Here is a 15,586-nt window from a genome sequence, read left to right as displayed (position 1 = left end):
CCTGAGCTGAGACAAATAATCCTGATCTCTAAAAAAAGAGGAAGGACTCCCATCATTCTCAGCGAGGTCATACCTACAGCCATGCTGGCAGAACGAGGCTTAAACACCGTCAGTAGGCGCTGCATCTACACAACCAAAGATATTTATTTTTATGGGGTGTGGACTTTTTTTCCAACAGCTGAGCTTTAAAATCATAAAGAAAATCTTCCAGTGAAATGAAAGATAAAACAATCTTCTTCCTTTCATGTTTGTCTCTCTTTGTCTCCTTCCACTGCTCTGAGGTTCCTTCACTAACCGTGGTCCATTATTCAGGCAGGAATAGAAACGCTGGTGCATGTGAACCTGTAAAGAAGCTCTGCTGTGATCCTGATCAGATTCTGTAATCACCGCCTTCCCATCATGCTGTGTTTCTACATGCTGGTCCTCAGGGATCCTGTTTCCTCCTGACTGCAAACAGACATCTTCACCCTGAAGGTGTGATAGTTCAGCTGCAGACAGGACGGCCCGAGGGCGAATACTTTCACTTTGTACCTGATGGAACCTGCTGCAGCCTGGAGCTGCATGATCCTAGGTGATCACTGGGACTGGAGCGAAACATGAGGAGGAGAGGGAGGAGGAGGAGGAAGAGGAGAGGGAGGAGGAGGAGGAGGAGAGGGAGTAGGGGAGGGCGGAGGAGGAGAGGTAAACAGCTGGACAGGCTGAAGGAGGAGACAGTCTCAGGCTAACATCAGACATCTGAATCATTACGGAAGTGTTTTTCTAAGGTTTTATTTGAAGTAGGCTGCTTTAATTCTTATTTTCATGAGTCTCTTGAGTCCGTAGAGCCACAGACAGTGAGGAAAACCAGAGGGAGAGAGGAGGGAATGACACGCAGGAAAGGAGCCATGGTTGGTTTATTCACCAGTTCCTGGATTGGGGACAGCAGACTCCAGACAGGTTCACAGATAAACCATGAGGCCTTCTGTGACTGCTGACTACGTCTTTGTTATCACTGTTAGAGTTTGTGAACATGGATGACTGAGTGTTGGTAACTTTTTTATACAACTCAGAAAATAAAGCAAAACATTTGTGTGCAGTTTAGACAGCGTTAGGAGTCAGCCTGCTGTTTTAGCTGAACATCAATATTACTAATGCTTCTCTGCTCTCTGGATTGTGTTTAGAAACGTTGACGGTGTTTATGGAATCCCCAGAGTTCTGCTGCAGTCCTCAATAATAACATTTAAGAAGGTGCTGCCCCCCTTCAGTTCAGCAGTGATCCAGGTCAGGTCCTGGCCTCTTGTAGCCTCTTAAACAACCTTGAGCTGTCAGAGGAGAGCACAGAGAACCGTGAACTCACCAGGGAGGGAGTCTGGCTGCTGGTATCACTGGAGCTGCTGGTACTGAGTCATGTTTATACTGACACTGAGGGCGGGGTGGAGGGGGGGGGGGGGGGGACCAAAACAGGAAGCCTGAGCTAGTTCAGGTTCAAAGATGAACACCAGAGCAGAAAAGAGGATTTTAATCCTGTTTTTAAGAGGACAGTCATTAAAGCAAGGGCTCTCAACCCTTTCAGCCCGCAACCCCCAAAGTAACAGTGCCAGAGACCGGGGACCCCCACTGTACCTGAAGGTGGTTGATAGTGGGGTCCTGACCCCAAGGTTGAGAGCCCCTGCCTTAAAGGACCCTGATAACCATGAAGACCATACCTACAATAAAACAGCTGCTACTTCTGAACGCTTCAACATGTAGACGTCATCTTAGTCTTTAAAGAAAGAAGACCGAGGGATCCTGATCCTAGTCCAGGACCTCTGTCAGTGATGGTGGGGCAGACATAGAGGGATCCTGTTCCTAGTCCAGGACCTCTGTCAGTGATGGTGGGGCAGACATAGAGGGATCCTGTTCCTAGTCCAGGACCTCTGTCAGTGATGGTGGGGCAGACATAGAGGGATCCTGATCCTAGTCCAGGACCTCTGTCAGTGATGGTGGGGCAGACATAGAGGGATCCTGTTCCTAGTCCAGGACCTCTGTCAGTGATGGTGGGGCAGACATAGAGGGATCCTGATCCTAGTACAGGACCTCTGTCAGTGATGGTGGGGCAGACATAGAGGCATCTTGTTCCTAGTCCAGGACCTCTGTCAGTGATGGTGGGGCAGACATAGAGGGATCCTGTTCCTAGTCCAGGACCTCTGTCAGTGATGGTGGGGCAGACATAGAGGGATCCTGTTCCTAGTCCAGGACCTCTGTCCGTGATGGTGGGGCAGACATAGAGGGATCCTGTTCCTAGTCCAGGACCTCTGTCAGTGATGGTGGGGCAGACATAGAGGGATCCTGATCCTAGTCCAGGACCTCTGTCCGTGATGGTGGGGCAGACATAGAGGGATCCTGATCCTAGTCCAGGACCTCTGTCCGTGATGGTGGGGCAGACATAGAGGGATCCTGATCCTAGTCCAGGACCTCTCTCAGTGATGGTGGGGCAGACATAGAGGGATCCTGATCCTAGTCCAGGACCTCTCTCAGTCATGGTGGGGCAGACATAGAGGGATCCTGATCCTAGTCCAGGACCTCTGTCCGTGATGGTGGGGCAGACATAGAGGGATCCTGATCCTAGTCCAGGACCTCTCTCAGTCATGGTGGGGCAGACATAGAGGGATCCTGATCCTAGTCCAGGACCTCTCTCAGTCATGGTGGGGCAGACATAGAGGGATCCTGTTCCTAGTCCAGGACCTCTGTCCGTGATGGTGGGGCAGACATAGAGGGATCCTGTTCCTAGTCCAGGACCTCTGTCCGTGATGGTGGGGCAGACATAGAGGGATCCTGTTCCTAGTCCTGGAGCTCTGTCCGTGTTGGTTGGGAAGACATAGAGGGATCCTGTTCCTAGTCCAGGACCTCTGTCCGTGATGGTGGGGCAGACATAGAGGGATCCTGATCCTAGTCCAGGACCTCTGTCCGTGATGGTGGGGCAGACATAGAGGGATCCTGTTCCTAGTCCAGGACCTCTGTCAGTGATGGTGGGGCAGACATAGAGGGATCCTGTTCCTAGTCCAGGACCTCTGTCCGTGATGTTGGGGCAGACATAGAGGGATCCTGATCCTAGTCCAGGACCTCTGTCCGTGATGGTGGGGCAGACATAGAGGGATCCTGTTCCTAGTCCAGGACCTCTGTCAGTGATGGTGGGGCAGACATAGAGGGATCCTGTTCCTAGTCCAGGACCTCTGTCAGTGATGGTGGGCAGACATAGAGGGATCCTGATCCTAGTCCAGGACCTCTGTCAGTGATGGTGGGGCAGACATAGAGGGATCCTGATCCTAGTCCAGGACCTCTGTCAGTGATGGTGGGGCAGACATAGAGGGATCCTGTTCCTAGTCCAGGACCTCTGTCAGTGATGGTGGGGCAGACATAGAGGGATCCTGTTCCTAGTCCAGGACCTCTGTCCGTGATGGTGGGGTAGACATAGAGGGATCCTGATCCTAGTCCAGGACCTCTGTCAGTGATGGTGGGGCAGACATAGAGGGATCCTGTTCCTACTCCATCCTGCTCTTCATCTTTCTCTCAGCATGTCAGTCCCTTTTTGGCGAGTGCTGGTGACCTCACAAAAGAGGCGGGGACTTCGTGTCAGCCAGGTCCTCATTGGCTGTTGAAGGCTGTAGGCAGCGTGAGGACGGTCCTGACTGGTCCAATGAGGGGTGGATGTAAAGGTGAGGGTTTGAGTGGTGCTGTTTTATTCATCTTTATTTAGTGCCTCCTTTAAATGTTAGCGCTCTTCTCTGCTGTAAACACACGTGCTCGTTTTCATGGCAGTGAAGAAGAACCACGACAGCAGCAGTCTGGAGGCTGTGTGACCATTATTCTCTGTCTGTCTGATAAACAGACTTCCATTATTTCGATCATTTATTCCAGCTAGCTTGAATGCTAACCGTCATATTGTTTTCCTTTGTGAGGGTCTGTCAGCCAATGGCAGGCTGTCCCGTGAATAAAGTAGAAAGGAGAGAGATGGAGCCTGTGGCACGGCCCCCGGTGTCGTGGTTGTTTTCATGTTTACGGGTCAAACTCACAATAATCAGCAAAAAACGGCGTTAGCGTCACAGAGAGGCGGGGCATTAGGATTCTGGTAGCCGAGCCGTGTTCTGGATCAGATGGAGGACTGAAGTGATCTGTAGTCTTCCACAGAACAGTCGGCCCAGAAGTTTACACCGCTATCGGGTTGTTGCCCTTTTTTCACTTTGATTTGCCACTTTTCACCCATTTAAGCTGCCTTTAGCAGATAAATGACACTAACTTCCCATTTTGCCACCCTTTAATGCTTATTGCCCATTTTTCCTGCCTTTTTTCAGATTTTTGCCCATTTTAGTCACTTTCACTCACCCTTCTCCACATTTTTGCCACTTTTGGACCATTTGTACTAGTTTAACCAATTTCTGCTAATGTCTGCTCATTTTCTCTTTCTCAGTTAACCAAATTTTGCCAGTTTAAAGCAATTTTATCCACATTTTAACTCCCTTTTACCACTATGCCAATTTCTGCCACTCAAACCCATTTTTGCCTTTTTGCAACCAGTTTCTGCTGCTTTTAAAATCCAGTTTCACCACCTTTTCCACCATTTTTGCCATTATTAATCCACAGTTTCAATTCTTAAACCAATTTTAATTCTTATTTTTAACAAAGAGGATTTACATATTTAAGAAAGCGCTTTGATAAGAGTGGTTATTTTTTCAGGTTAAATATAAAATATGGATATCACAGCCTAAGTTCACCATAGACCAGGATTTTGTTGACCTCCATGGCCCCCAGTTTGGCTGGGCCCCAGAAAGCTCTCCCATTTATCCCCCTCATGGACGGCCTTGTCTCCTCTCTAACCATCCTGTTTTTGTGACTGGGGGAAGATAAAATCACAGCCTTAACAGAAAATCAATCCTGCTATTGATACTCATGGCTGATATTTAAAGTTGATACATCAGCTGATACAGCTGTTAACCAACATGTGAGTGCAGCCCTACTGTTTCCTCTGAAGGACAGGAAGTCTGCCCTCCAAACCCTGGCCTGTTTGTCTGTGAGGAGTCCGGCTCCCTGACTGCTGTCCCTAACCGACTGACACCGGTGATCCAGAAACACAAAGTCCTCCCGCAGTCAGAATACTGCTCAGACAGTTTCAGGAGTTTCCTGCAGGTTTTTGCCATTGCCAACGATGACCTTGGTCAGTGTGACCTCTGCAGCTTTACCAGTGTCAGGTATTACTGGTTTAGAGCTAAGACCTGGTCACTGGTGGACCACTGATAGACTGATTCTGTCCTGATAACAGTCACTTCAATCTTGTCTCCTCTAACAGGCAGATTCTGCTCCGTGTGCACGGCGCTCACATAAACTGCTGACAGCAGCTGAGCTCAGACTCGAACAATAAAAATGTGTAATCCCCAGCAGCTTCCAGAGAGCCCGAGCCCTGTGACACCAAACAATCGTACCCCAAACAGACCCCAGAGGGTACTGCATCATCCAGGACTATGTATGATCTGCAGAGCTGTCAGTGATGGAGCTGTTATAGAGCTTGAAGGAGGAGGAATACGAACTCTGAATTCCTCTCAGTGTTTCTGAGTCTCTCCCTGATTCTAACAGGTTTAACTCTTACATGACCGTCCTCACATGATGAACATACCTGTGGTCATGTCTCCATGTCAGCTGTAGCAGAGACAGAGGCGTCCAGGTTATTCTGGTAAACCTCATGTCTCATCACCACTCAGGGATTTTTTCAGACGTTGCACTAAGGACTCACACTAAGCCATCCGGTCTGGCCTGGGCCCGTTTCAGCCTGAAGTCCAGTACGTTTGGCCAGTGTGAGTGCAATCGTTCCGTGCTTCGGGGTCGAAGGACAGGGTGGGCCTAGGAACGGCACAGATGCAAAAAACAAGAGCACAAGCGCAGGAATATGACGCAGCGTGAAGTAACAACAAGAGGACTCAAACGATGGATGCTGTGATGACGTCAGCGCGTGACGTATCGTGACCAGGCCTGGATGCGTTGAACAGTGTGAGTGCGGGCCAAAGGGGGACAGGGGTGGGGGTCAAATGGGCTTCAGTTAGAATACAGCACGGTACGGATGGCCTAGTGTGAGTGCGCCCTAAAGTTCCCCCAGACTCTTTGATTTTGGAGGTCTTAGAGGACGCTGTCCAAAGCTTTTACCTCGGCTGCTTTTAGGGGAGGATGACTGACCCTCAGCAGCAGCACATCAGGGGTTAATGAAGCCCACCATAAACACGTAACTGCTTATTCACAATGCTGATGAGCCTACACACACAATGTGGACAAAAGTATTTAGCCACCTGACCGTTCCAGGGACTGTAATGACTCTGTTTTCAAATCCATGTACTTTACCACAGAGTTAGCCCCTTTAGCAGCTCTAACAGCCTCCACTCTTCTCAGAGGGGTTTCCACAAGATTCTGGAGTGTTTCTCTGGGAATGTGTGACCATTCATTCTGTAGAGCAGTGTTACTCAACCCTGCTCAACCAAAGAGCCAAAACTGTTGAAAAATACATTTGAGAGAGCCACGATTAAGAGGTGAAAACTTGGCACATAGAATAAGTTAAAGGTGGCAAAAATGGTTAAAAAGCAGCAAACACTGGGAGAAAAGTGGCAAAAATGTTGCAAAAATGAAAGAATATTGACTAAAATGGGCAAAAATCAGAACAAAAGGTGGGAGAAATGTGCAAAAAGCACCAAAATGGGAAATTAGCAGCATTTAATTGCAAAAGGCAGCTTGAATGGGTAAAAAAAGTGGTGACAAAGGGGCAAGAAAATGCAAAAAGCAGGATAAAAGTGTCAAAAATGGGCTAAAAGCAGTAAAAATGTAATTAAAGTAGTGGAAAACTGCAAATAAGGGCAATAAAATATACAGACAAAAAATGAAAGCCTACTGTGTCAGAGTGGGAAACAAACTAATGTGACTGCAGTGGATAATTTCTGAGGTCAAAATCTCCTTTTTAAGGTCTCCTGGGGGAATAATGTTTCAAATTAGGCATGACAGTGCCACAAATCATCACAGAAGAGCCACACGTTAAGGATCACTGGTCCAGAGCATTTAGGAGGTCAGGCTGTGACGCTGTACCAGAAGACCTGGACCACAATCTCTGTTCCAGTTCATCTCAAAGGTGCTGGAAGGGGTTGAGGTCAGGACTCTAGTTTTTCTAGTCCTTCTTTGGTCTCTGGTCCACAGTCATGCTGGAATAGAAATGGGCTTTCCCCAAACTGTTGCCACACAGTTGGCGGCATAGCATTGTCCAGAATTAAGATCGGCCTTCACTGGAGATAAGGGGTCTAGACCAGACCCTGAGAAACAGCCCCATACCATGATCCCTCCTCCACCAGACTTCCCAGTCAGATAGGTAACGTTCTCCCAGCTTCCTCCAGCCCAGACTCACCATCTGACAGTAAACGGAGAAGCTGATTGGCTGCTCCACAGAACATGTCTCCACTGCTCCACAGTCCAGTGTCGGTGTGTTTTACTCCACCCCATCTGACGCTTGGCGTTGGACTTGCTGATGTGAGGCGTGCATGCAGCTGTTACCATGGAAACCTATTGATGAAGCTCCTGCTGCAGTTTTAGCGTTTACATTAATGCCAGAGGAAGTTCAGAACTCTTCAGAGACTTGGAGACTTTTACCCATGAGCCTTAGCAGTCGTTGACCCCGCTCTGGAAGGAGTTTAACCAAAGGGGGCGTTTTTTAGTCGGCTTAATGCTGTTTGGATGTGTGTGAATGGCCAGAACGCACTGAAACCCTCAGTTTCAGGTGATTTTATTAGAATCAGATCTGTGTCCTCTCTGTCCTCGATTCGTTGGTGCTGCTCTCTTGAGCCTCTGTTTGGGACGTTTTCACGTCCTCCACCCAGCTGTCTGGAGTTTTCTGGTGTTTTTAAGGGTCGTTTCTCCTCTGTAGGTTTATGCAGGCCGGGATTTGACGGATGTATTTGGATCAGAGCTGCAGTCATAATTGTGTGGCTGGTTGCATCATAAAAAGTTCTTTGTGTGAAAACAGCAGTCGGCTTTGAGGAAATCACATAATCATTGTTTGGATGTAAGACCAGACTCACCTTTGGTCACAACACGAGTCTGTTTCATAAGAACAGCGAACAGGAGAAGAATTATTCAGTCAAAGATCAGACAGAACTCCTGCACACAGAAGAAACAGCAGTGATGAGGACTATAGGAGAACATAGAGCTGTAGACCTGCTCACAGAAGAAACAGCAGTGATGAGGACTATAGGAGAACATAGAGCTGTAGACCTGCACACAGAAGAAACAGCAGTGATGGAGAATATAGGAGAACATAGAGCTGTAGACCTGCTCACAGAAGAAACAGCAGTGATGGAGAATATAGGAGAACATAGAGCTGTAGACCTGCTCACAGAAGAAACAGCAGTGATGGAGAATATAGGAGAACATAGAGCTGTAGACCTGCTCACAGAAGAAACAGCAGTGATGAGGACTATAGGAGAACATAGAGCTTTAGACCTGCTCACAGAAGAAACAGCAGTGATGAGGACTATAGGAGAACATAGAGCTGTAGACCTGCTCACAGAAGAAACAGCAGTGATGGAGAATATAGGAGAACATAGAGCTGTAGACCTGCACACAGAAGAAACAGCAGTGATGGAGAATATAGGAGGACATAGAGCTGTAGACCTGCTCACAGAAGAAACAGCAGTGATGAGGACTATAGGAGAACATAGAGCTTTAGACCTGCTCACAGAAGAAACAGCAGTGATGGAGAATATAGGAGAACATAGAGCTGTAGACCTGCTCACAGAAGAAACAGCAGTGATGGAGAATATAGGAGAACATAGAGCTGTAGACCTGCTCACAGAAGAAACAGCAGTGATGAGGACTATAGGAGAACATAGAGCTGTAGACCTGCACACAGAAGAAACAGCAGTGATGGAGAATATAGGAGAACATAGAGCTGTAGACCTGCTCACAGAAGAAACAGCAGTGATGGAGAATATAGGAGGACATAGAGCTGTAGACCTGCACACAGAAGAAACAGCAGTGATGGAGAATATAGGAGAACATAGAGCTGTAGACCTGCACACAGAAGAAACAGCAGTGATGGAGAATATAGGAGAACATAGAGCTGTAGACCTGCACACAGAAGAAACAGCAGTGATGGAGAATATAGGAGAACATAGAGCTGTAGACCTGCTCACAGAAGAAACAGCAGTGATGAGGACTATAGGAGAACATAGAGCTTTAGACCTGCTCACAGAAGAAACAGCAGTGATGAGGACTATAGGAGAACATAGAGCTGTAGACCTGCTCACAGAAGAAACAGCAGTGATGAGGACTATAGGAGAACATAGAGCTGTAGACCTGCACACAGAAGAAACAGCAGTGATGAGGAATATAGGAGAACATAGAGCTGTAGACCTGCACACAGAAGAAACAGCAGTGATGAGGAATATAGGAGAACATAGAGCTGTAGACCTGCACACAGAAGAAACAGCAGTGATGAGGAATATAGGAGAACATAGAGCTGTAGACCTGCTCACAGAAGAAACAGCAGTGATGAGGACTATAGGAGAACATAGAGCTGTAGACCTGCACACAGAAGAAACAGCAGTGATGAGGAATATAGGAGAACATAGAGCTGTAGACCTGCACACAGAAGAAACAGCAGTGATGAGGAATATAGGAGAACATAGAGCTGTAGACCTGCTCACAGAAGAAACAGCAGTGATGAGGACTATAGGAGAACATAGAGCTGTAGACCTGCACACAGAAGAAACAGCAGTGATGAGGAATATAGGAGAACATAGAGCTGTAGACTGCACACAGAAGAAATATAGCAGAACAGCAGGAGAACAGCAGATAGAGCTGCAGACTAGGAAAAAGGTTCCTGGTCTGGATTTTGGTATTCCCACTAATTTTCCTGCCATGTTTTTGCTTCTTTTCGACTGTTTTTACCACCTGTAAATAATTATTTTTTCAAACTTTGCCACTTTCTGCCGTTCTACCAGTTTTTGACATTCTTTGCTGTCTTTTCACCATTTTTGCCACCTTAACCTCTGTTAATTGCCACTTTTCACCTCTTAGATTTTTTCTCTCAAAGGTATTTTTTAACCGTTTGGCTCTTTGGTTGTGCAGGGTTGAGTAACGCTGCCTTAAACATTCTACTGCAGCAGTCTCCCCCTACCGGTGCCGGCAGGCTGTGCAGGTTCAGTCAGGCTGGAAGACTGCGGACCGCTGAAAGCCTTTTAGAACAAAAGCACATGCTCTCGACATATACCTCACCTCCAAAGCAATTTCCATATACAGCAACCGCGCTGCAAACCGCCGGCAAAGCATACTGCAGAGCACATCGCTCCCTCTCTAGTCTATCAGAGCATTTCCACAGTCGGTGCTCCAGACCGGCAGCGGCACGTGCCTGGACCGACACTTCACTCCACTTTGTTCGAGATACGCTGCAGGTCTATTTTCAGCACCGGCCGGATCAGAAAGCTCCAAAAAGGAAGTCCCAAGCGTAGAATATCCGGTTCTTTCAAAATGAAACACAGTGCACAGACTCCCGATAGTAAATCATCACTACATCAACATTACGTGTCATCCTGCAGCGAGAGCAAAGGGTCATCGAGAGGTCAGAGAGCCACAGAGCTACAACATTGACAAGATAAAGTTAACTTTTGAGGACATTTAGCCAAAGACTTTTACGTAAAACCACAGATCCTATAAGCAAACTTTAACCTTTTAACTCCCTAATGTACTCACTCACTGGTGGTAGCAATAATACCATGGACTTAAACCGGAAAGGACGATAAATTAGCCCCAAAGGTTAAATAGTCCGCTGCTGACATAGTATTCCTGCGAGAACTTGCGGTTCTCCCGTGATCACTTCCTGCTGATCAGGGCTGCAAGCCTCGGCGCAGTGCCCTAGACTCGCTTCCAGTGGGCGAGGTCGCTCGCCTTCGGTCGGACCGAACTCGCAGCGCTTCAGTGTGCGGCGCAGTCGTACTATGTGGAAATTGAAGGTCAGACTTCGATGTCCCTGTGACTTTAACTGCACAGCAGTTAGTGAGAAACCCTTATCACCCTGGTGTCTTTATGTGGACAGCTGACTAGAGCAGTCAGAGCACCGGATTCATTGGCCGCTGGCGGGATCCCCTCAGCCAGAGCCCTGAGATGTTTTTACAGGTGGAGGCAGTGTTAAAGGAACTGAGACTACGTCATCAGAGGATGCCAGCAAAGACTCAAACACATAGAGTCTGATCCATTTTTCTGTATCCTTGCCTCTTTACATCCCAGTTGCCAGGGGTTCTGAACCTTTTCAGTCTGCGACCCCCAAAATAAAGGTGCCAGAGACGGGGGACCCCCACTGGACCTGAAGGTGGTTGAGCACAGCCATGAACATCCTAGCATAGTCATGTGGAGACAAGGCTGTCTATAAAGAGGGATAAAGGGGGAGGTTTCTGGGACCCAGCCAAACTGGGGGACCATGGAGGTCAGCAAAACCATGGTCCATTGTGAAGTTAAGCTGTGAAACCACATTTTATATTTGACCTGAATAATAACCACTCTTATCAAAGAGAAATATCTTTATTTGTACATTTGGCCTTCTTTAGACGAAATATTTTTTGTTAAAAACATAATTAAAATGGGTTAAAAATTCCAAGAATTGGTTAAAAATGGTGACGATGGTGGAAAAGGTGGTGAAAATGGATTTTTAAATATAAATGTGTTAAAAGTGGCAAAACAGGCACAAAGTAGTAAGAGGGAATTAAGAAGTGGGTGAAATGGCTTTAGGGTGCCAAAAAATGGTTGAAATTAGGTGGAATGGGATGGAAACTGGATATAAACCAGTAAAAATGTGTTAAACGTGGTTAAAATTGGCAAAAAGTGGTGTAAAAAGTGGTTTTTGGAGCCAATAATGGGTCAACAGAGGCAACAATAGGCAGAAAGTGGTAAGAATTGGTTTAGAAGTGGCAAAAACAGAAAAAAGTGATGAAAGGGTTTAAAAATGGACAAAAATGGGTTTTAAGTGGCAAATATGAGCTAAAATTTGCAAAAGTCATGTTAGAAAGTGACAAAAATCGGTTAAACTGTGGTAAATTGGTGTAAAGTGGCAACAGTGTAATTTTAAAAAGTATTCTGTTTTTTAGGACACGTGAAGACCCCATCTCAGTGTCTCATGACCCAAAGGGGGGTCCCGACCTCAAGGTTGAGAACCACTGATTTAAATGAAAGAAAGCCTTCTGACTATCCAGAAAGAGAACATTAAAAGGTAAACTGTTAGACCTCTACATTTTTAGGACCCTGAAGACCTGAGCGCCGACCAGAGCGCTGGTTTAGCTCAGGTAGAGCAGGTGCATTAAACTGAGGCGACAGTCCTGGTTACAGGATCGGTTCCTGGCCTCAGCACAAGGTCAGTGTCTTCCCCCAGTCTCTCTTCAGCTGTCCTTTCAAAATAAAGGTGCAAAGCTCTATTAAAATAAAAGACGAGCAAAGGTACCCACACGCCTGAGTGACTTTAGATTTCAGCTCTGAAATGGAACACGTGTGGCGTGGAGGCCCGTCTCTAGGCCGTCATTTTAATATTCTGAAACCTGAATGTGGCCGGCATGGATCAGAGCTCATTTAAAGGCTTTTACTGCTGAAACAGAGAGGAAGCATCCGAGATAAACAGATCAGAGCTCTGCGTGGAGTAAAATGACTCATTATCATCGCCTCACTGAAGACTTTTATTCATTTATTCAAGTTTAAATTCAGCAGAGCTGATCAGACTCCTGGTGTTCTGTAACAATGTGGGGTTTTGGATGCACTGAATCGGGGCTTTTTCTAATCTTCAGCCATATGGCGTCCAGGAGAAGAGCGTGGTGGAGGGGGAGGGGCTCAGACATGTAGGTCAGCGTACACACGAACAAAGAGAGGACAATAATCTGTGTTCAACTAAAGGTGAAGGTTTTATACATGATCACATGTAGGCGAGCTCCACGCTGCTCTGTTCTCCTGCTGCTGGGTCACGGCAAGGATGGAACGGCCATTTTTACAGACCCTCATCAAGAGGGACCTCAGTGAAACGTTCATGTTTGAGGAGTGGAGCCCTGACTTTAAAATCTACTGTAGAAACCCCCACAGTACCAGTGCTAAGCCTGACTGTGGTGCTAGGGTAGAGGATTAACCCCGGCCTGTGATGCTAGGGTAGAGGATGAACCCCGGCCTGTGATGCTAGGGTAGAGGATGAACCCCGGCCTGTGTGCTAGGGTAGAGGATGTACCCCGGCCTGTGTGCTAGGGTAGAGGATGTACCCCGGCCTGTGTGCTAGGGTAGAGAATGAACCCCGGCCTGTGTGCTAGGATAGAGGATGAACCCTGGCCTGTGTGCTAGGGTAGAGAATGAACCCCGGCCTGTGTGCTAGGGTAGAGGATTAACCCCGGCCTGTGTGCTAGGATAGAGAATGAACCCCGGCCTGTGTGCTAGGGTAGAGGGTGTACCCCGGCCGGTGTGCTAGGGTAGAGGGTGAACCCCGGCCTGTGATGCTAGGGTAGAGGATGAACCCCGGCCTGTGTGCTAGGGTAGAGGATGAACCCCGGCCTGTGATGCTAGGGTAGAGGGTGAACCCCGGCCTGTGTGCTAGGGTAGAGGATGAACCCTGGCCTGTGTGCTAGGGTAGAGGGTGTACCCCGGCCTGTGATGCTAGGGTAGAGGGTGTACCCCGGCCTGTGGTGCTAGGGTAGAGGATGAACCCCAGCCTGTGTGCTAGGGTAGAGGGTGTACCCTGGCCTGTGGTGCTAGGGTAGAGGGTGTACCCCGGCCTGTGTGCTAGGGTAGAGAATGAACCCTGGCCTGTGTGCTAGGGTAGAGGATGTACCCCGGCCTGTGTGCTAGGGTAGAGAATGAACCCTGGCCTGTGTGCTAGGGTAGAGAATGAACCCCGGCCTGTGTGCTAGGGTAGAGAATGAACCCTGGCCTGTGTGCTAGGGTAGAGGGTGTACCCCGGCCTGTGTGCTAGGATAGAGAATGAACCCTGGCCTGTGTGCTAGGGTAGAGGATGAACCCGGGCCTGTGATGCTAGGGTAGAGGGTGTACCCCGGCCTGTGTGCTAGGGTAGAGGATGAACCCCGGCCTGTGTGCTAGGGTAGAGGATGAACCCCGGCCTGTGTGCTAGGGTAGAAAATGAACCCCGGCCTGTGGTGCTAGGGTAGAGGATGAACCCTGGCCTGTGTGCTAGGGTAGAGGATGAACCCCGGCCTGTGTGCTAGGGTAGAGGATGAACCCCGGCCTGTGTGCTAGGGTAGAGGATGAACCCCGGCCTGTGTGCTAGGGTAGAGGGTGTACCCCGGCCTGTGTGCTAGGTTGGTCTTACTGGTCTTACCTGGATGGGTATCAGGACCCACCAAACCCTCCTCATGAAAAACCATGATCCAAATAAATAACATTAAAAAAATGTATGCAATACAAAATGTTGGAGCCTGCACCTTAAAGAGAAAATGGCAGCTTGAGGCCTAAACTGGCCTACCTGCCTTAGGCAAGGATGGAATGTTTTTTAAGCTTAAATTGATAACATCACCACTAGATGCAAGGTTGGAATGCTTTATTAGCTTTAATGGGGGACACCACCACTAAAGGCAAGGTTGGAATGCTTTATTAGCTTTAATGGATGACACCACTTCTAAAGGCAAGGTTGGAATGCTTTATTAGCTTTAATGGATAACACCACCACCAAAGGCAAGGTTGGAATGCTTTATTAGCTTTAATGGATGACGCCACCACCAAAGGCAAGGTTGGAATGCTTTATTAGCTTTAATAAATGACACCACTTCTAAAGGAAAGGTTGGAATGCTTTATTAGCTTTAATGGATAACACCACCACCAAAGGCAAGGTTGGAATGCTTTATTAGCTTTAATGGATGACGCCACCACCAAAGGCAAGGTTGGAATGCTTTATTAGCTTTAATGGATGACACCACCACTAAAGGCAAGGTTGGAATGCTTTATTAGCCTTAATGGATGACATCATCTTCTTAGTTAGATGGCAGAACGTTGGTGAAGCTGGGGATGTTGGGGCCTTTTCCCTCTGCTTTTGCTAATAGTGGTCCATATCAGGGAACTGTTGGAGACGGGCCAGGTTGTTGGTCTGTCTGTGTTTTAGTAAACAGTAATGATGGAGTTGTCCTTCATGGACGAGCCAGTTCAAAGAGCTGGCTGCTTTGGTGAATGATGGGAGCCAGCTCCTGTTTGAGAGAAGGTTTCTGTTTTTGTTGCTGTCTCAGAGACATAAAGGTGGGCCAGATGAAGAGCCAACGGTCAGCTGAGATAAATAATCCTAATCTGTAACAAGAGTCTGAGCCAGGCTGGATGGAGATAAATAAAGCCATGCTTTTAGAGCAGATCACATCAGCTGACAGAGTGGTCTTTAATGTAAATGTGGATGAAGACACCCCAGACCACCTCTGTATCAGTCTGAGCTCAGATATCAGACTGCACTCAAGCATTAAGGATTATCACTTGAAGCCTAAAGCTGTTAGTGCTTCTTATGAACGAGGGGTCAGTGCAGCTGTTTGCTCTGCAGCACAGTCAGGGAAACGTTTAACCCTCTGTGCATCTTTAGTAGATAAATCTGTGTGTTTTG

At 47.7% G+C, this 15,586-nt stretch overlaps 2 protein-coding genes across 5 annotated transcripts in view; one reads left to right on the top strand and one right to left on the bottom strand.

Moving 5' to 3' along the window:
- pdzd2 (PDZ domain containing 2) overlaps positions 1-15,586 on the top strand; it is a 109,380-nt gene that overhangs the window by 13,993 nt on the left and 79,801 nt on the right. The window lies entirely within an intron of this gene.
- LOC121509483 (putative per-hexamer repeat protein 5) lies at positions 1,718-7,536 on the bottom strand. Its single transcript, XM_041786906.1, has 3 exons — positions 7,473-7,536; positions 5,744-5,850; positions 1,718-3,244 (listed from the first exon to the last, which is right to left on the bottom strand). The coding sequence occupies exons 1-3, from the start codon at positions 7,534-7,536 to the stop codon at positions 1,718-1,720; spliced, it is 1,698 nt and encodes a 565-aa protein (XP_041642840.1).

Source organism: Cheilinus undulatus, linkage group 5 (assembly GCF_018320785.1).
Source record: "Cheilinus undulatus linkage group 5, ASM1832078v1, whole genome shotgun sequence".
In the NCBI taxonomy this organism is placed as follows: domain Eukaryota; kingdom Metazoa; phylum Chordata; class Actinopteri; order Labriformes; family Labridae; genus Cheilinus; species Cheilinus undulatus.
This window is presented reverse-complemented; position numbering and strand designations above follow the sequence as displayed.